The sequence below is a fragment of the Eucalyptus grandis genome, chromosome 3 (assembly GCF_016545825.1).
Source record: "Eucalyptus grandis isolate ANBG69807.140 chromosome 3, ASM1654582v1, whole genome shotgun sequence".
Taxonomy (NCBI): domain Eukaryota; kingdom Viridiplantae; phylum Streptophyta; class Magnoliopsida; order Myrtales; family Myrtaceae; genus Eucalyptus; species Eucalyptus grandis.
Window position 1 is genome coordinate 16,465,321 of NC_052614.1, and position 22,647 is coordinate 16,487,967.

At 37.5% G+C, this 22,647-nt stretch overlaps 2 protein-coding genes across 2 annotated transcripts; one reads left to right on the plus strand and one right to left on the minus strand.

Annotated features, from left to right (window-relative positions):
• Positions 1 to 657: 657 nt before the first annotated feature.
• LOC104436665 lies at positions 658 to 1,885 on the minus strand. The gene is made up of 3 exons (XM_018870599.2): positions 1,596 to 1,885; positions 1,322 to 1,427; positions 658 to 1,111 (listed from the first exon to the last, which is right to left on the minus strand). Exons 1-3 carry the CDS (start codon positions 1,757 to 1,759, stop codon positions 920 to 922), a joined length of 462 nt encoding a protein of 153 aa, XP_018726144.2. The 5' UTR covers positions 1,760 to 1,885; the 3' UTR covers positions 658 to 919.
• Positions 1,886 to 18,738: 16,853 nt separating this feature from the next.
• On the plus strand, positions 18,739 to 22,536 carry LOC104436666 (F-box/kelch-repeat protein At1g55270). Its single transcript, XM_010049514.3, has 2 exons — positions 18,739 to 19,698; positions 20,680 to 22,536. Exons 1-2 carry the CDS (start codon positions 19,660 to 19,662, stop codon positions 21,937 to 21,939), a joined length of 1,299 nt encoding a protein of 432 aa, XP_010047816.1. The 5' UTR covers positions 18,739 to 19,659; the 3' UTR covers positions 21,940 to 22,536.
• The last annotated feature ends 111 nt before the right edge of the window (positions 22,537 to 22,647 follow it).

Sequence of the window (22,647 nt, forward strand, 5' to 3'; positions counted from 1 at the left end):
ATGCTCAAAACCCGTCCTGTAAATAAAAATGGAAAAACTATTTCTAAATATAAATTATTCTCAAAAAGAGAATTGCTATCAAACACACCCTTAAAGTGTAAACTTTGAATCTTTTCACCAACTTTCGAGAAGCATTGCGTTATAATATTGCATTGGGAAAATAACACAAATAGACTCTAAACTTTGGCTCAATGTACCATGTAATCTCTCAACTTTTAATTTATCCAATGTAGTTTTTGAAATTTTAATTTGTTCAATGTGGTCTCTAAAATTTTGATACATGTCCAACTTAGCCCTTGAACAACACAAAAATATTCAATATTGTCCCTGAACTTGAATGAATAAGAAGACAATATTGAAGATTTTCTTATAGTTTAAGGACTAAATTGAATATGACCAAATGTCTAAAGATCGTATTGAAGAAATTAAACCTTCAAGAATCATATTGCACATTAAGCTGAGTTCAAAAACTATACTAAATAAATTAAAAGTCCATGATTCATATTGTATATCACATCAAAATTCATAGATCATTTGTGTCATTATCCTTAATTGCATTTGAGATGTCAAACAAGCTTTTAGGGTATGAGAGGCGTTTTCCTTCTCAGAGAATTTGAACACCATCCTTGTCTTTGAAAATCAACCATTCATGCTTTGTATACAAAGAGGAAAAAAGAATGCATTAATCGCCGGACTCGAGTCCGAAAGCAACAAAAAAGTTCAAACTCAAAAGAATACATACACATATGAATGAACGAATTGATCCTACAAAATAACAGCTTCTGATTTCTCCACCTTTCTTCTTCTACACTATCATGCATGAAAATCGCAGCCCAATTCATTTAATATGGTGTCGAACACAGCTCGATTGTATTGTCGCCTCTTGCTCCACGTTATCGCCGTTCACTAGCGAGCACCCTCAAATGGCATCTCCATCGTCGTCAAGTGCAACCACCGGGATGTTCTCACAGTTGCAGACCTCGATCATCAAGCCATCAGGGTCATGGAAGAAGAGCTGATCGACGGCGATACCGCCTTCCACCACTTGGCCGTTCACGAACTCTATCTTCATCTCCCTCAGCTTCTTCTCCACCGTTTCCATGCTTTCGCACTGTTAATGAAATGCACCGGTGAGAATTTGGCTATATTGACATTGCTGTCTCATTTTCAGTTGCTGAAAGCTTTGGATGTAAACATAGTGATATCGCGAATGTCATGAAATGTACATTTTCATAGATAACTTTTTATCCATGCTTTGAACAAGCTAGATAACCAGCGACGTCTGCGATACTCCAAATTCAAAGGGAAAGAGATAGATGACCTGGAAAGAAATGTGCCTGTCTTTGGGATTGATTTGACCGACTTCCGGCAGTCCATCCAGGTCCTCGGATTTGATCAGATGAATGCCGATCCCATAGTTGAATAGCCTGCATTTACAAGGTGACAGTTATCATATCCTAAATTCTGTCAAGACAACAACATTTTTACGAAAAAAATAAAATTGCAATCGCTGCAATTGCTCCACTTCTCATTCAGCCCTTGTTTCAAAAGACAATGCAACTGCATTCTTATCACATCAATAGCACGATACATACCAAGCACCATCGAAGTCAAACGAACTAGGCCTTCGAATGGGAACAAAACCGAGGACGTTGCAATAGAAATTGATAGACTCTTCGACGGACCGGCACTGCATTGATATGTGATTCAAGCACTTCAAATGCAGATGGTTCTTCTTGCTGATCATTTCCTTAAACATCTCTCCCTTCCCCCTCTCTACGACGGCAACAGTGCAAACTCAAAAACTGCAAGAAATCAAAAACCCAAAACGCGAAAAAGCTTCAACAGCTTAATTTCGTGATGAATTAAGGAACACGGAGAAAGATTGTAAGCTAGAGCGAATATATCAGAGTTCAGCCAAGGTTGGAGGGTATAAATAGGGGCATGGAGATGCAAAACGGAGAAGAGAAAAAGTTCACGTGTGCAATTCAAACACCCATGTGGGAATATTATCCATAACACGTAGGTTCCACGTTGGCGGATTTCTACTGACGGGATTAGGGAGACAACTTTGTAGCACGATGATTGTATTGCGGACACGAAATATATTACTTCAGAGTCACTACTAAGGCGATGCTATTGACAAAATGAATCATGGTCGCAGCTATATTGCACACCAGCTGACAACAGGGAGGGACCAATATGCCTCGCAGGCAGGTTCTTATTCAGCATTCTACGTTGTCAAAGATAATCACGGATTTCTCTAGGTTAATTTTCCATGTTAGAAATACTTGACAATTTTGTTGATTCTATATATCTCTAGAGATTGCATTCGTATTTCTCTCTTTGACCGTACATAACTTGATTGGTATATATTAACTTAAATAATCATCTAATAAAAGCCTCCATGTACTATTTTCTATATACCTTGAAGTATGCACAAATTCTTTATTGCTCTCTTCCCTGTTATTAATTTTAACTTACGTACATTGTAATACGTCTTGCTCTATCGATCATGCAGTGGATTTTCTTTTGTTCCTGTGAATGATGTGGTAGACAGTGTTAATCCGCTACAAAAAAACACGTCAAACCTCGCATTATTTTTTTCCCTTCTATGTGACCCAATTCATTTCCCGCCATCTTTTGTACGAGACCAATTTAATTCTATTTGAAGTCTACGAAAGAACTCCTCAAAACCGTATTGCATACCAAATATGGCGTAGATCTCGCCGTCTTCCTACATAAACAAATAGTTTTGCGCTAGACCCTACGTTTACTATATTATTTCTTGATACGAGGGTTTTCTTCATTGTCCAGCGGAGCGAGTCCCCAAAAAGGATGTATGGTTTCTTATGTACAACGCGTAACGTTAGATTGGCAACGAGCTGCATGATGCAGATTCTTCCTAAAAAGAGGAATTTCAGGCTGGAAAGCATGGCGAGTCTTGGAAATGCAGCAAGAGTTTGCACCACTTGAGAATGTTTATTATTTTCCCTAAGAAGACATGCAAGCAACGCGGTGGCTTTTCGGTCGTGTTCCGCCGTCTCTCATAAACGTGTTTATAGCTTGGTCAAAAAGGCACCGATCCACTCCGATCGATGCTAATCAATTGCTGATCTTTAAATGAGTTCCTCCTACTTTTATAGGTTTTATCCCTTTTTGTAGGTCCCCCTAAAATAGAGAATCTAGAGAGCTAGGGTGATTGATTAATACCTATGATTTTCTATGCAATACTAGGAGGCGCCTGTCCTTTACGAAAGCGAGAAAAGATGGAAGTCGTGGTCAAAGTTTGACCAGTGTTGGTAACTTACATCAAATGACCGATAGAAGTCCGACATCAACCTAAGTCCCTAAGGTTGCGTGCTTTTGCACGATTTTATCCTGGTCGATCTTGGAGGGAAGACCTAACGAATGGGCAGGCTAGACCTATCATCGAGGATAGTTTTTCTAATACCCTCGAAAAGAAAAGTCTTTACATAGAAGAAGATTGATCAGCCCTTGGCTGGTCGGGTTGAAGAAGGTAGATACTTGTCCAGGTCTACTCATTCTCACCTTCAATTAACTGGCCCAAGGGGCACAATCAGTCGTCGTCGCCTAGATCACCTCTAGTTTAAAAAGAGTTACGAAATAATATAATTGTGAACACCATGCGGTAGAAAGTTGGTTCTTTAATTGAGGGAATAACCAAAGATAGATGTAATACTTGAATAGTAGTTTTAAAAGCAAAGGTAATTATGTTGCTCGTGGAATGCGGTTGAACGGGAGTTTAAAAAACGGCTGGAAAAAAATGGAGCGGAGACGAGACCATAACCCGATTTGAGTTATCCTGATTAATTGTTCCATTTTTCAAAATGTTACGTGCGATTGAGATTATGGGGATCGGAGATTGAAGGGGTAAGGGGGAACTACAAACACTTGGTCTCTGAATTTGCCCCATTTTTCTAGCGTGTGGTTCTCGAACTCATAATCCGTACTTGAAACTTTTAAAACCTTTCCAATTGAATCACTTCCAATCTGCGATTCCAACATAGCCAAGCCGACGTATCAGCTGACGCCAACCGAGATTACAATGTAGAAAAGACCAGTGTTTTCTTAGACCATCATAGACCAAACAGCCAAGCAAAGTAATTCTAGCAGCGAATGGTAGTGCACCGCCAGTGGTGTTGGAATCAAGGGCCGATCCTCATGCGATCCGTGAATCATGCATTAGGAGGAAGCATTAATCTAGGGTCAACCCTCAACTAACCCTAGATCGGCCCAACCTGACCAATGTTGGTCCAATTTTAAGGGGACTGGGTTGGTCATTGATCTTCGAACCTTTGAACCTTGCACCATGCAAGTTAGTTCTCTGTACTAGGAGTTTAGAGTTGGTCCAACCTGGACCAACCCTATACTTAATATATAAATGCTTTTATCTACTCTAAATTCTAGTGCATGCTCCTTTGTTCTTTTCACAATTCAGTTTGTCGTGTAAATTAAAACGTAGAAAGAAATCTAGTCCTATTTGACAAGGAAAAAAAAAAACCTCACTACTCACATCAGCCTTGCCCGCCTGCCTTGGCCTCGTTTGCCTGCTTGCCTTGTCGCTTGCCTCTATTCACTCGCCTACCTCGCATGTTCCTTTTTATGGTTTGTTGCTTTTAACAAATGTAAATTTTTGTTGTCACTTTATATCACATTTATGTTTGATATGTATTGGTATTCATGATTTGGTTGCTCAATGTCACATTGTTGATGAATATGTAATTGAAATAGTATGTTTGTCTTTTTAATAAATATAAAAAATGAAACAAAAAATAATTGGTTGATCTTAGGTTGACCTTAGAAGCGAACCAAACTCAAAAGGTCAGTCTGGTCCTTAGTTCCAAGCTCAACATGATTGGTCCTTAGTCCAAAATATTAAGGACCGACACTGTGCAAGTCAATCCCTAGGTTAGGTGCGGGATCGGCCCAATTCGGACCAGGCTCACCCCTATTGAATATCCTACTCTAATTGAACATGTTGCCGATTCAATTGTGCATATCATTTTCTAGAAAAGCACTACCGGTAGCCCTTACAAGAGACCCATTTCTCATTTTTCTCCCAAGCACTACGACACGAATATTTCCAGACATAGATCTTGGAAAATGTGTACGGTCTAGAAGAAATAAATAAATAGATATAACGGATCTAGGAGGTCATTTTCCCGTTTCCTCCCTTACATCTCCATCTACATCTACCGCATGTGATTGACTTTAAAGGGCAAACATAGTAGGTACCGCTGGCAAACCTTATCGTGACAAGTATTTAATGCATTATATACATACATATATATGTATATAATGCATTATATGTATACACACACACGTAGGTATATAAATGTGTATATACACGTACGTCGGTATTTGTGTGTATGTATGTAGGTATATGTAGACATCTATATAATGCAAGTTAATTACTAGGGGTCACTCTCATAGGGTCATACTGATTTTTCCTTAGCATGACAACTGCCAGACATACCCATCAAAATGCATTATAAGATAGTCTTCTTAAAGTATCGTCTCTAAGTAGGCCTATTATTATCATCATCATCGTTGTTGTTGTTGCTGCTACAAGCCCACAAGGATGGTCTTCTCATCATCTCAAGAAAAGGTTTTGGTGCTTTCTCCACAAAAATAGCCGCCCATAGATATAACTCAGCAAAAATTTATGCATATGAGGAAATATTACCTGCCGCATAAATCAGCCTTTACAGGACTTAGAAATCAATTTTTAAAATTTGCTTTGCCCCTTCTTTCAATTTAGTTTAATTACTTCCCTCCTGAACTTCTCAGTTTAGCCAAAAACAAATTAATTTCGTCGTAAATCTTTTGATGATTTATCAATGTAGTCCTTCCAATTAATTATAAGATAAAGAGATTATATATATGCAGTATATATTCATATGTCCAAGCTCAAACTACTAATAATATAGAAGTCCAAACTATAATAATAGCTTTATGGCATCTCGGGACTTCCGTGCTTTTCTATTAATGGAGAGTACAGTCCTCACATGTGTTTGTTTAGCTGAGTAAACTGATGGAGTTGAGCAAAGCTACTAGAGAATAGAAGAACAATTAGTCAAATGAATCGATCTTGCCCTTTCTAATTTTATTTGTTTCCCTTCTAAAAATGTGTATACAGGTAGAAATTAAGCATATTTAATCACATAAATGAGGTATCTAATACATGAATTCGAGATAGAAAAAAATTTAGATATCCCTCTTTATCGTTAATTATTGTGAACAATTTGTCTCTAATAACCTCAATTGTGAACAAAGGCTTTCCGAAAAAAAAAACCCTCCCTTCCAATTGGCAGTGCGAACCCCTTTGATGTCTATATTATGTTATGAATCCAACTTATCTTGTAAAGCTTGTTCTGTTTAATGAAAGTATGGGATGCTATTTTCGACCAAAAAATAAATAAAAAATAAAACCTCAATCTTAAATATAATTTACTTGTCACATTTATTTGTTTGTATAGTCAGCTCTAAAATTGCAGTCAATAACAGTTGTTGTCGGGTCAATTTCCGATTACCTCATATACATTGGCCTCATGTGCAATCACTTTTCCAATTGTAGAAGTAGAACGAGCGATGACTCGAAGGAAAATTAGAAGAATCCAAATGAATGAAGACAGGAGGTCACTGCTCGAATGCCGTCCAACGTGGGCGACTTATCTTGTGGGACAAAACAAGGAAAAAAATCTCACATTTGACATGCAGCCAAGCGAATGCATGCAAAGAAACCCTAAATTTGTCACAACTCACGTAATTTCTGCTTGAAATTTGCTTGATTGGAGCTGAAATTGTAATAAATAACTCAATGAATAAATAAGCTGAAAGTTGAGTTATGCTTCTCCACAATTTTGTTGTGAGATTTTTCCATTTCTATTTTCTTGGCACGTGCATGAGAATTCTAACTTCATACTTTTCTGCATTGACTTCATACCAGGGAACTTCACTATCACCAAGATGGAGATTTGAGTGGCATGCCATTTTTCACCTTATATTTAGAAAATTAATGACCCCACAAATTTATTTTTGTGTGGAGGAACTCCCCCTAATTTCTTATACTCAATCTTGTTATTGGGAAAATTCTAGATATTATAGCGTGATATAGTTATATCTAATCCATTGAATGTCGGATGCATCAGGTTGGGATTGAAAATAAAAATTCATATTGGTGTAAAAGGGGGGAAAAATTTTCTACAAATTGTAGCCATTTTCGCTACCTATTGCTATCGTTGACGATGGCAATCACCATCACCGTGGTCACAATTGTCGATAGTAGAGAGGGTAAGAGACAAGCAAGAAGTGTCACCAATATGGGGGTCATGGTCATTCGAGGAGATCAAGACATCGTGATAATCACGCAACCAATACGTAGTGGTTGAATGAGAGAAATGACCACGACACTTGTACCAACATCAATGTCGATGGTAGTGCCGATGCTGGACAAACAAGAATTACTCTTGTAAATTACTAGATTCCACGTCCTTACACACACATATATTAAGGATAAGCTAAAAATAAAATAAAATAAAGGAGAAAGTTCAAAAAAGTAGTACGATCATGAGATGATCAAAATCACTTTTTTATTGCAAATGTAAGAAATTATGCTGCTTTTTTTATTTGTTTGAAGTAATCGATTTTATCTGCAACCATCCAAACAACGCTATGATATGAATACAATTTTTTATTCTTTCACAAAAACAAAGAAATTCATAGACTTATTATGTCTGTCCATAGCATAAATAAATAAATAAATATATGAATACAAATATATGTATGTGTATCAATCTTGTTCGAGTCGGCATCAATAGTGGAATGAATCACGGCTGACCAATTCAATTTCCCGAGATATCTTTCTAAAGTAAATGCAGAGCGGCAGCAACTTTCTCTTATTTTCCTTTCTTGTTTTCAATTTCTTTTTTCTTTTTTTTTTTCGTTTTTTGGCCGTGGATTAGAATTGACCGAGTCAGAAAATTAATCATTCAGAAACCCACGAACATGTCTAGAAAAATGTCGAAGGACTCGAGGCTCTTCAATCTTTGATCTGTTCGGGTGAAAACTACGACACTGAGAGGAACGGTGAAAAGAGAGGCAAAAAGAACTGAAGCTTAAGTCACCTTGTAAGCTAATTAAGTAGTCTTCTAATTCCTTTTAATTTAGGATGTGTTTTGTTTGGCAGAGAACTTATAAATGGAGGAAAATGTTTTTCCACGAAAATAAATTTCTTAGTCTTCAATTGTTTGGTGGTCTACTTGAAAATGAGACAGAAAAAGCTTTTCAATGTTAAGATCTAACTTTCAAAAATAATTCTCTCCGTTGTAACTATATCTTGTTCCTAATATAAGATGCTAACCTAAAATATTATTGATATACGAGTACAGATTTTTATTTGTTATTATTAAAATGAAGCAAAGAAAAAAAACTGCAGTCATGAACGGTTGTTGTCTGGTCAATTTCGGATTACCTCATATTTATTGGCCTCATGTGCAATTATTTTCCAATAATAGAAGAAGAACGAGCGTTGACTGGAAGGAAAATTAGAAGAATCCAAATGAATGGAGACAGGAGGTCAGTGCCTTGTGTGCCGTCCAACGTGGGCTACTTACTTTGTGGGACAAAACAAAGAAAAAAAATCTCACATTTGACGTGCAGCCAAGCCAATGCACGCAAAGAAACCCTAATTGGTCACAATATCTCACGTAATTTCTGGTTGAAATTTAGTTGATTGGAGCTGAAATTCTAATTAGGTTCCGCTTGTTACTGAAAATGAAGGATTTTAAATACATTTTTCTAAAAGTAATTATTTGTATCGTTAGAAATAATAAGTCGATAAAAATTTTTCATTTTCAATAATGATTTATATCTAAATACTTCCAAGAACTATGAAAATAATTTTTTCATTCATTTATGTAAGAAAAAAGAATATTTTTAGGAAGATACTTTTTTAATCATTTATTTTTCACAAAACAATGTGTCATGAATCAATGAATATATATACTAAAAGTTGAATTGCGCTTCTCCATCATTTTGTTGTGAAATAAAGCATTTTTTCTTTTTTTCTTTCTATTTTTTTTCTTGGTCGTGAATTAGAATTTTAACTTAATAATTTTTCTATATTGACTTACATACCGGGGAACTTCACTATCACGAAGATGGGACTTGAATGGCTTGCCAATTTTCTCCTTATACTTAATAAAAAACTAATGACCCACAAACTTATTTTTGTGTTTTCACTTCATATTAATAGAAGGATTAGGGTAGGATTTGATGAAGCAGGGTAACAACTCCTCCTAATTGCTTATATTCTATCTCGTTTTTGGGAAAATACTGGATATAATTGTTATAGTTATAGTTAATTGATAAACGAAAGCCAATAAATTAAGATAAGTCTTTTCAGTTCACATATCTATTAAATTCATGAATTTCCTAAATTTTTCTGTTCACATATCTATTGAATTCATGAATCATGTATCTTTTAGTTCATGTATTTATTGAGTTCACGAATCTCTTGAATTCACGTGCCTCTGAATTCATGAATCTCTTAGATTCACGTATATCTTGATTCATGAATTTTGTGGATACATGCGTCTATTTAATTCATGTAACTCTTCAGTACATGAACTAAAAACTCTATAAATAGATAGAAGCATAGAGCTTCATTGCAGTTTTTGTTTTTTTGACTCAATTAAAAAAAAGGTTTTGATATACTTTTCTACTCTTTTGATTTTTCTGGGTGTGCTAGTTTAATTGAACGGTTCGACTGAATCATGTTTGCATAGTGCTAATCCAAACAGGTTTGTGGTGTTGTATCTTGAGAGACATAGTTTGTGAATTTGCGAAGCACCATTGGTAGGAACTAATCGCCTTAAGGAGATTCAGATATCCGTCCCTCACCTCCAATTTTATGTTCCGATTACAACAAACAATTTATTTTCTTTAGATATAATTTCCAACAATCTTAAGGCGATTAGTTCACTTACTGTTTATTGTTCTTGTCAGATTATTAAGATGGCTGAAAACAATCAAGTGCACTTCAATGTCCAGAATGTTTCAGGAGACATTCCTATGGTCGATTCGATCATTGTTATGGAAGATGTTCAGCCCTCAGGGTCTGAATTTGTAGCAACCAATGCTACGGGCTCTTGGGCTAACGCCAATTTTGGTGATGCGGGTACAAGTCATACGATTGGTATGCTTGGGACTATTTTTAGAACATTACAAGCCAAATGGCTTTTGGCTTCATTTCTAGAGGGGTAGTTCAATGAACCTCGCCTACTGTGATGGCAACACCTTTAGTTGCGGCTAATGAGAAATCAGAGATATTAATCGGAGTAGGCTTTAAACAATGGTAGTAGAAGATGTTCTTCTATTTGACCATGCTAAATTTGACAAAATATTTATCGGAGGTGTGCCTGATAATTTTTCTTGATGAGCACGATGTCATGACGCTCGGTGCATTGGAGGCTTGGAAGTATGGAGACTTCTTATGCCAAAATTATATTCTTAACTGTTTAGTGAATTATCTATATAATGTTTATTGTAACATTGAATTTGCTAAACAGTTATGAGAGTCCTTAGAGAAGAAATACAAGAATGAGAATGCTGGCACCAAGAAATTTGTGGTTGTCAAATTATTGGACTATAAAATGATGATCCGAAATCTGTCATGAGTCAAGTTCAAGAATTACAATTAATTCTGAGTGACATATCTGCTAAGGGAATAATACTTAGTGAATCAATCCAAGTGGTGGCCATGATTGAGAAACTACCTCCGGGCTGGTCAGACTTTAAAAATTATTTGAAGCACAAACAGAAGGAGATGAGCCTTGAAGATTTCATTTTGTACCTCAGAATCGAGGAGGACAATAGAAGGAGTGCAAACCCTCCTTTTGAGCCAAAGGCCAACGTTGTGGAATCTTCTAAATCCAAGCAAGATAGAAAAAGACAGATGTATTTTCAAGGAAAAAGCAAGCAGAAGGAACAGTTCCATAAATTCCAAAGGACATGTTTTATATGCAACAAGTCTAGCCATCATGCTAAGGATTGCAAGAAGCGCTCGAAAAGAAAAGCAAGAACAATGGTGCAGCCCAACAACTAAATTTGACAGAACATGACAATATTGAGATATTGTCTACTGTGATAATGTCCGAAGCATCTTTGGTGTCGAACACTAATGGTTTGTGGCTAAATACAGGTGCTACAAATCACATATGTGCAGATAAACACATGTTCTCATCTTATGAGAAGGCTGAAGAAGATGAGAAGTTTTATATGGCTAACTCCGAATCAGCAAAGATTGCCGGAAGAGGAAATGTGATCCTGAAGTTTACATCTGACAAGGAGGTCGCCCTACTGCATGTGCTGCATGTACCGAAGATCTAGAAAAACCTAATTTCTAGCCCCATACTTGTCAAGAAGGGTTTTAAAGCTGTATTTGAATTTGACAAGTTTGTACTTTTAAAATGAGGAATGTATGTGGGGAAAGTGTGTTTGTGTAATAACATGTTTAAAGCCAATGTGGCTGTCATTGATGTAAACTCGAATTATGTGTACCCAAAGATTATTAATAAAGAAAAGTTTTCAGTTTACATTATTGTGTCTCATTATCTATGACATGGTAGATTAGGACATGTAAACTATGGTACGATAAAGAGAATAACAAACTCGGGGTTAATTCCAAGATTTGAGTTGGATGCCCGTTACAAGTGTGAGACTTGTGTTGAAGCCAAGTTTGCTAAGAAACATTTCAAATCCGTTGAAAGAATAAGTGAACCTCTACAATTAATCCATAGTGATCTATGTGATTTAAAGTTTGTAGAAAATAGAGGTGGAAATAAGTATTTCATCACATTTGTGGATGATTGTATTAGATTTTGCTATATTTATTTACTAACTAGCAAAGATGAGACTATGAGCATGTTTGTCAAGTATAAAAATGAAGTTGAAAACCAACTTGATAAACTAATCAAAGTGCTTAGGTATAATAGAGGAGGAGAATACAGTTCAATCAATTTTAAATAGTTTTGTGTTAGTTTTGGAATAATTCTCCAAATGACTGCACCTTATGCTCCACAACAAAGTGGAGTTGCTGAATAATTGAACAAGACACTAAAGGAGATGGCTAATGCCATGCTTTTTGAGTTCAAGTTTACCTCGGAACATGTGGGAGGAGGCAACAAATTATATTCTTATTAAAATACCCCACAAAAAGACAGGTAAAACTCCATACAAGTTATGAAATGGAAAGTTGCCATCCTACAATTTTCTAAAAGTGTTGGGGTGCTTGGCCAATGTGGCAATTACTCCTCCTAAACAAACTCAGTTGGGACCTAAAACAGTGGATTGCATATTCATTGGTTATGTTCAAAATAGTAGCGCATGTAGATTTTTGGTTCACAAATATGAAAATGCAGAAATCCATGTCAATACAATCCTAGAATCAAGGGATGCTGAATTTTTTTATGATATATAGCCTGCAAAAAAAAATCAATGAGAACTTTATCATAAAATGCTTAGAGAATCATAATCTGAGAATGATGAAGTTGTGACCAAAGAAGCCGAACTTCGAAGGAGTAAAAGGTCTTGAATTAAAAACGTTTTCGGACTTGATTTTCTAACATACATGTTAGAAGGTGAGCCCCAAACATTTAAAGAGGTAATGTCATCTAGAGATGCTCCTTTTTGGAAAGAAGCTGTTGACAATGAAATCCATTCTATCCTAAGTATACTTACTTGGGAATTGGTTGATCTTCCACTTGGAAATAAACCAATTAGATGTAAATGGATATTCAAGAAAAAAATTAAAAGCTGATGGTTCCATTGATAAGTACAAAGCTTGGCTTGTAGCCAAAGGGTTTAGACAAAAAGAGGGTCTTGACTACTTTGATACTTATTCATATGTCACAAGAATAACATCAATAAAGATGTTGATTACTATAGCTTCGCTATACAATTTGCAGATATATCAAATAGATGTGAAGACTGCATTCTTAAATGGTGATCTCGACGAGGAGATTTATATGGAACAACTCGCAGGGTTCAAGGTCAAAGGACAAGAACACAAAGTGTGTAGACTTGTCAAATCGTTGTATGGAATTAAACAAAGGTCCTAAGTAATGGCATGAGAAATTTGACCAAGTAATGATTCAAAATGGGTATAGAATCAATGAGTGTGACAAATGTGTGTACATTAAATCCACAACAGTTGGATATTACTTATTTGTCTATATATCGATGATTTATTAATTCTTAGAGATAATACTAAGGTTATTAGAATCACCAAAAACATTCTCAAAAAGAACTTTTAGATGAAAGATTTAGGTGTAACGGATGTTATACTCGACATCAAAATTCTAAGGAATTATGATGACTTAGGTTTAACACAATCTCATTACATTGAAAAGGTAATTGAGAGATTTAAAAGATTCGACATTAAAGATACAAACAATCATTTTCTTTCACACCTAATTTTAAGAAAGAACACTGGAAATAGTGTTAGATAGCTGGAATACTCTCAAGTAATTAGCAGCATCATGTATATCATGAATTGCACTAGACCTGATATTGCATACTCAGTAAGCAAACTGAGTAGATATACTAGTAACCTAGGTCACGAGCGCTGGAATGCTCTAATGAGAGTATTAGGATATTTGAAAAGGATAAAAAAACTATGTTCTACAATATGACAAATATCCAGTTGTTTTGGAAGGTTATTGTGATGCCAACTAGATTTCAGATTCTGATGAACCGAAATCGACTAGTAAATATGTGTTCATGCTAGGAGGTGCCGCAATGTCATGGAAATCCTCTAAACAAACTCTAATAACACGCTCTACAATGGAATCAAAATTTGTTGCTTTGGATAAAGCTGTTGAAGAAGGATAATGGCTTTGACATTTTTTAGAAGATGTTCCGGTGTGACCAAAACCTATGCCTGTAATTTGCATACACTATGACAATCAAGCAGCAATTGCAAGAGCACATAATGTAATTTATAATGGTAAGTCTAGATAAATTCGTCGTAGACACAATACCGTAAGGCAGTTACTCTCAAATGGAATCATTTCTTTAGACTTTATAAAGTTAAAGGAAAATATTGCCGATCTACAGACAAAAGGTTTATCAAGAGTACATATAAACTACACATCGAGGGGAATGGATTTAAGAGCCTTAACCCAATAAAAAGATTCTATGGTGGAAACTTAACCTATGCGATTGGAGATCCTATGGTCTAGGTTCAATAGGACAACGCAAATTCTGGAAACTCTAGTGTAAGCATTGTTTCCCATTCCTATGATGCAACAATGCTTTCCTATAACATTATTAAGAATACGCTATGCGTTTAATGATTCCTATAACTTGGAATGTAATATCCAAGTAAGATATAGTAGGATATCTTTAATAGAAATGCATCTATATGCATAGAGATGGCCGACTTTATGAAAATCTTTAAAAGCTAGATTTTCTAAAGCACGCATGATTCCCGAGAGGTTCAGGGCCAAAAGAACGAACACAACCAAGAACCAATCTTAAATTGGAAATACTTTGTATGAGGTTTATTGTCTAGGCTTACACAAACAACTGGACGATTCAAGGCTTAGTTCATCGACTAGTTAAGTAAGTCTGATAAGCTTTCACTAAAGAAGGTCCAAAGTGAAAGTTACCTATTTTGATGCTATGTATTTCAACAAGCATGCTCAGATTCCTTCGAGTAAAAAATGTTTTGTTAATCCATTAATGTGGGGATTGTTATAATTATGGTTAATGGATCAACGAAAGCCAATAAATTAATATATGTCTTTTATGTTCACGTACCTATTGAATTCATGAATTATCTAAACTTTTCTGTTCACGTATCTATTGGATTCATGAATTTCTAGATTCATGTATCTTTTAGTTCATGTATTTATTGAGTTCACGAATCTTTTGAATTCACGTGCTTAGATTCACATATCTTTTGATTCATGAATTTCGTGGATACATGTGTCAACTTAATTCATGTATTAAAGAGATACATGAATTAAAAAGCTCTATAAATAGATAGGAGCATAGAGCTTCATTACAATTTTTGTTTTTTTTACTCGATTAAAAAAAAAGCTTTGATATACTTTTCTACTCTTCTGATTTTTCTAGGTGTGCTGGTTCAATTGAATGGTTCGATTGAGTCATGTTTGTATAGTGCTAATCCAAACATGTTTTGTAACGAACCGGGCCCCACTATATAATATTGTCCGCTTTGGACACTGAACTCTCACGGCTTTAAAACGCGTTAAACAGATTAAAGGGATTCAAGCCTTTATAAACTAGTCCAAGACTCCTCCCCCCCTAAGCAATGTGGGATGGGAGACATGTCCTTGGCCTCACCCATGTACTGCCAAGGCGATCTTAGTCCATCCCTCCATACTACCCCGAGTCTGGGTCATCACATTCTCCCCCCTTAAAGCACAACGTCCTCACTATGGCCCCCACACGCGATCGGGAGTCGGCTCTGATAACATTTGTAACAACACGAGCCTCACTGTATAATATTGTCCGCTTTGGACACTGAAATCTCACGACTTTAAAATGCGTTATACATATTAAAGGGACTTAAGCCTTTATAAACTAACCCAGGACTCCCCCTTAAGCAATGTGGGACGGGAGACATGTCCTTGGCCTCACCCGCGTATTGCCAAGGCGATCTCAGTCCATCCCTCCATACTGCCCCGGTCTAGGTCATCATAGGTTCGAGGTGTTGTATTTTGGGAGGCATAATTCATGAATTTGCGGAGTACCATTGGTAGGAACTAATTGCCTTAAGGAAATTCAGATATCCGTACCTCACCTCCAATTTTATGTTCTTATTACAACAAACAATTTGTTTTCTTTGGATATAATTTCCAACAATAACAACAAGATATAGTTATATCCAATCCTTCAAATGTTGGATGCACCTAGGTTGGGAATGAAAGAAAAATTCAAATAAGTTACTTTAAAAGAACAAAAAACTATTTTTACAAATTGTAGCCATCGTCGCTCCCTATTGCTATCATTGATGACGGTGACCACTAACAGCCTGTTCACAATGGCCAATGGTTGAGAGAGTGAGAAGCAAGTGAGAAGTGTTACCAATGTGGTGGTGGTCAATTAAGGAGATCAAGACATGCAATAATCATGCAATCACTTGGTACCGGTTGTATGAGGTCACAACGATGGTGGTATCAATGCTAGACAAATAGGAATTACTCTTGTGTGTTATAGGGGTGTGCAAAATGGATCGCCCAAACCGGACTGAACCGGTTTAATTAATTTCCCAAGATTATCGATCTAGTTCCTTGTTCCTAAAAACAAAACCAATGTCCAGCCAGTCTAGTTCCTTGTTCCAAAGGGGAATCGAACCAAACCAATTACATATAAAGTATATTAATTTTTTCTTCAAAAAAATTAAATTAACAAGTTTCTTTTTTCATTTCTTCATTAACATTTAGCATCAAGTAGTGAAAAAAAAAAGTGAACATTCCATTAAATCAAGATGGAATCGGATTGGACCGATCTGGTCCATGGTTCCCAATTTTGGGAAGCGAGAATCGATCATCCCTAATATGTTATGATATCTATGCTTGTAAATCACTATGGACATAAACAAATTGACAAATTTACCAACAACAAAAAATCATACATTAAGGTTTGATGCTCACTAGAGGCACAAAAATCCATGACCTATTCATGGTCCAATTTTCAGATTTAACCCCATCCTCGTTTGCCAAAATCTATTCCATGCCAATGAAAAACACATAACCATGTCCTTCCTAGTTCGAGCCATCCTATCCATCCACATAATTTCAATTTACTAACCTTCATAGTATAAAGATTATCATGAGAATTGAATTCTCATTGGCCTTATTCATTTTCCAATGCGAAGTTATTCAATTTCAAGAGCGACCTATGTACATTACTGAGCTCAGACAACTAAATTTCGCATCGAACTAGGTTAGACGAAATCGAACTTGCCAACCTAATAGGTGGTTGAAGTCAACCCCTTTTGTGTACCAAAATGATTCGAGTTTGTGATGGGTTTTACCCAACTTCCCTAGACAAAATATTGCATCATGAGCTTATATTCCTTGTACTATATAATAAATAATGATTTAGCAACGACAACACTACTACAATAGAATAATATTCCAATGAACTTTGATGTGATGATTAGATCAATATACATAGAAAGAGAGAGAGAGAAAGAGAGAGAGAGAGAGAGAGAGAGAAGGAAGGGGGAGAGCAATTGATGGGATGGGCAGGTGCTTATCATAGTCCAATCACTGCAATCGATTTCACAAAGAAGTCCCACAGAGCTCCCCCACTAATCCCAGATTAACGAAGATCGAACAGTGACGGGCGAAATTACGAAAATAACCGTTTATTTTTTGCTGGGATTGAACAGTAAGTGCTGTCTTTACTTTTCATGTGGTGGGTCAAGGCATATTAGAAAGATAAAGGGTTAAATTAGATAATCCAATACTGCCTCGCATTATCTATGAATTATATAAAAAAAAAATTGTCAATTTAAATTCACGAAAATTGGGTTCTCTCGAATGGTTCGAGCAATGACTCTATATGGCATGCCCATTGATGTGTTCATTTCAAACTTAATTAAATGACCTTGAGTTGAATTATTTATTATCTCCCCCATAAAACATTGTGAGGACCGACCCATCATTTTTAATTTGACCAGTCAGACCTAACTTGGTTGACAGCTGCTTGAAGACACCGTCTAAAGACTTCTTCTTGGTGAAGCGTGGGTTAGACCAGCTATCTTAACTCACTAATATATGTTGGAGGAGTATTCCGTTGTAAAAATTACAATTTAAGGAGTTGTAGGAGTTTGAGCCCTATAGCCCGGGTCGAGATTTAGAGCCTAATTGGTATAATTTTTCTGATGGAACAATGAAAAACGAGCACGGTGGTCTTTTATGAAGGTATTTGGTAGATATATCGCATCTACATCTCTAACATCATAATAACTAGCAATAGTTTTTGGAAAAGTATCTCAGCCGATTTTGAGGTGCTGCAACTTTTCAATACATAAAGGACTATAGAGATCACTTAATATGTTGGAATGACAACTCGATGATGTATAATTGGGGGAAAAGGAATTGCTTAGAAGGTTAACTGAGGCAAAAGGAAAACAAAAGTGAGTAAAAGCAGAAAATTGGAGTAAAATCTACCTTGAGAACTATAAAAATTAGCTCGTTTCAATGCGAACAAAAGAACCCTTTCAATTTGTTTTAAATAGAGCATCGAGGCTTACTGCACAGGGCATTACCCTCACGATTTTACTCACACCCTTAGTTGATGTGGATAATAACTCCAATTCAACACGCAGGGGTATAAAAGTTCATGAGCTTTCAATTCAGCCTTTATTTGATATTTTGAAAAACCTTAAACGGATTCATTTTCACTTCATCGTATTTTGAAAAACCTCTAATTGTTCGCTCGATCAATTTCCTCTCAAAATTCCCTTTGGTTCCAATCCGCGCGTAAATAGGAACTAAAAGAGGCGTGTAAATTGACCTGAAAAGAAATTTCAGGGGGCAAAAGTGAAGCAAGGACAGCTGAAAGCGTCAAAATTGGAAATTTCCCTCAGTTGAGCCGAGCTTTATTAAATCTTTTCCCCTCTTTTCTACAACACAATTAATAAAAAGAAGGAAAAAATGGTAAAGGGAATCTGCCAGTTTTCGACGTTTGACTCCTCCTTTTTCCCACTTTCGTTTGTGAGTTTTGTTGAGTTTCCTCTCCACTTTCTTCCCCCACACCCTCCACGCACGAAGCTAAAATCTTGCAATCGACACCTGCGATCTGCTCTCTTCATCATTTGTCCAAAAACCACCAACCCAAGTGCCCTTTCTCTTTCCCCTTCTCTCTCTGGCTAGTGGTTTAGGTTTGCTCCTCTTTGTCTCTTTTTCCTACGTTTTCTTGAAAGAATTTGCCCTCTTCTGCTTGGTAGGTTGTGCCGTTGAGGGTGTGTGCGATGGGCCCTCAACTCCACTAGGGGAGGGATTTTAATGGTGAAAGGAGGTCTCTTTCCCTCACTTTCTCTGCTTTTCCTTTGCCACCCCCATTTTTCTTGCTGTCTCCCAATTCCGGTTTCTGGGTTTTCTTTCTTTCTCCTCTTTTCTCCTCTCTTCGTGAAGATAAGGTTTGGGGCTTCGGTTCGGTCGCTTCCTCTTTAAGCCATTGTGGAGCATTTCCCGTCTGGGGTTGTGGTCTTGGAGGTGGGTTTGGTCTCTGTCTCTTGAATCGGCTAGTGGGGACCAGGGATTGGTGTGTTCTGCGTCTGCAGGGAGCATAGGTTCCGTGAGAGCTTTTGGTTGGTTTCTTGGTCTTTAGTTTACTAGGTTGATGTTGGAGAAAAATTAGGAGCTTTTTGGGTGCTCTAGAAGGTCAACGACGTCGATCTTAAAGGTCTTGATCTTCTTTTATTTTACTTGGAGTCAAATGTGGAAATGGGGAAACGGTGAAAGCTCAGTTTCTTGGTTAGCTGTTTTCAACGCAATTGCCTCCACGTTCTTTGTTTGAATGAAAACTGAGGAGAAGAGTCTGAGATTGGAGGAAGACTGTGAGGGTTTCTGGTGTGGGGGGTTTTAAATCATGAGAAGAGATATGGACAGGGTGATCCAACCTCCCTTGGTAAGTGTTGTGTTCTTATTTTCATCATTCTCTCTGCTATTTTTTCGGTGGTGCTTTAAGCATAATCGTTTCTTTGTTAATTGTGTCGACGCAAATTCACGCATCCTTTGAACAGTTCGATGCATTTTGGGGTTGTTTCAAGATGTAGTGATTCCCCTTTCTCATTTTTGGTGTGAGCTTCATTGCAAGCTCTGTCTCTGGTTGCTTCAGCAGTGAAAGCTACTGGGGACCTTGGAGTTGTTCAAGATGTTGGGTTGTGAATTTTAATGCAATGATCTGTGATGTGATTTTCATGTGTAGTGGGTGCAGTCCGCTGCTGTTGACAGAAAATTCCTTGGAAAACTTAAATCGAAATTGTTGACTGAGTGAATAGCTTGTATGTTGTCCAACTAGTCTTGGAGATTATGCTGTTTTCTTGCTTAGTTTGGTTGATGGAAACTTATGTCGAACTGGAAGTTTATTAATTTTCATGTAGCTAGCAACTTCAAGTTGTCTTGGTGATAGTTCCTAAATCTGATCCTGATATTCTTCATCACCGCAATTTATAAGAGACATTTTGCTGGACTCTGGCATCATTTTTTATGAGCTATAGTCTTTCTTCTCTTTGAAAGATGCCCAATTTTCTCCTTTCAAAGGGTGACTTACTATGCTACTACTTCTTGACAAATGGCCATGACAGCATAAAGGTAGGGTACATGGTAATATATTGCATATGTTGGACACTCATTTAACAGTTTTATAAGAACCTGGAAAGGGTTATTTCAGAAGGGTCACTTCTGGTTCTTTTCTTGAGAAACAGTGGGAATGTCATGTCTGTCATCTCTTCTGATGACTTGTCTTAAATTGATATTGTAGGTTATCCATATTGGTTTTGGATGTTGTGTGCATCTCACAATGCATGTAGACAAATGATCTAGAGCTTCTGTCCTATAGCTTAGAGTGGCTGAAAATGTCAATGACTATTCGCCTGCATGTCTTCAGGTTGATTCGACAGCATGTCTATGTAGAGTTGATGCAGGCCTCAAAACTGTTGCTGGGGCCAAAAAGTATGTGCCTGGAACAAAGCTCTGTCTCCAGCCTGACATCAAACCATCCATTCATCCAACAAGGAACAAGCCTGCACGAGGAGATAGAAACCGGAATCAATCCCCTCTACTTCCAGGCCTACCCGATGACCTGGCCATCGCATGCCTCATTAGGGTACCACGAGTGGAACACTGTAAGCTCCGCCTAGTCTGCAAAAAATGGTACAAGCTTCTTTCAGGCAACTTCTTTTACTCCTTGCGTAAGAGCCTTGGAATTGCGGAAGAATGGGTATACGTAATCAAGAGAGACCGAGATGGGAAGATCTCATGGCATGCTTTTGATCCCATATATCAGCTCTGGCAGCCTCTCCCTCCAGTGCCGAAGGAATACTCAGAAGCTCTAGGTTTCGGATGTGCAGTCCTAAGTGGGTGCCACCTTTACTTGTTTGGTGGCAAAGACCCACTAAAAGGCTCGATGAGACGAGTGGTTTTTTATAGTGCAAGGACAAATAAATGGCACCGTGCCCCTGATATGCTTCGGAGACGGCATTTCTTTGGTTCATGTGTCATAAACAACTGCTTGTATGTAGCTGGCGGTGAGAACGAGGGTGTTCACCGTACAATGAGATCAGCGGAGGTATATGATCCCAACAGAAACCGTTGGTCCTTCATTTCAGAGATGAGCACAGCCATGGTGCCCTTCATTGGGGTTGTTTATGAGGGAAAGTGGTATCTGAAGGGGCTCGGGTCACACCGGCAAGTTCTTAGTGAGGTCTACCAGCCGGAGACAGATAGCTGGTTCCCGGTGTACGATGGAATGGTCGCTGGCTGGAGAAACCCCAGTGTCTCATTTAATGGGCACCTCTATGCTTTGGATTGCAAGGATGGATGCAAATTGAGGGTTTATGATGAAGTGACTGATTCTTGGAGTAAGCACATTGACAGTAAGATGCATTTGGGAAATTCGCAGGCGCTAGAGGCAGCTGCGCTCGTTCCCCTCAATGGGAAACTGTGCGTTATCAGAAACAACATGAGCATTTCCGTCGTCGATGTTTCAAAATCTGATGGCGGCAGGGGTGCAACTGCTGAACATTTGTGGGAAACTATAGCAGGAAAAAGCCAATTAAGGACCATGGTCACTAATCTCTGGTCTAACATCGCAGGGAGGAACCGCCTGAAAAGCCACATTGTTCACTGCCAGGTTCTTCAAGCGTAGACACTGTACACTAAACTCTGTTCCATGGTTATGTATTTTCTGAAATTTCTTGCCTCGGCGATATAGAACTGCATCCAGATGAGGCCAAAAGCTTTTCAAAATCGGATTTGACAATGTTAAATGGATGCACAATCCAAACTTGAAGCTCGAATGTCCCATTCTAGAGTAGCTATGTATGCATGGAAGTTTTACCTTTCGGGGCTTGGAAAAGAAATTTCAGAAGATACATGACTGGCTTCGGGTAGAGGACGGGGAATCAAGTGACGAAACCTTGTCTGTAGTAGCTTGTTCGACTTTCGGGTTTTGCTTTTTAGACCTTGTTTATGTTCTCTATTCAACGCTGGTTATTAATATATGCTGTGAACTGGTTTGACCTGATCGTCAAAAGCAGTCCGGAGCCGCCCTTGTATATGGTTCCTGAAGTGCATTCTGGAGAATCTCTACCCTCTCTTGTCAGTGAAATAGGTGACAACGCCTTAAAAGTCTTGGAACAAATTGCACCTGCTTGCTTTCTTATGGCCTCTGAGGCTTGTGGACCGCTTCGTGCTCATCTGTCTTTACACATTTGTGATATACAGGAAACCGGTTGTTAGGTTACCTGAGTTGATATGGTCGAGTATCGCATCCTTGCATCCTCTTCTTGTTCTACATAGCAAAGCTGTGCACGGTAATTTAATTGTCATATTTAGTGACTTTTGATCTTCGGCA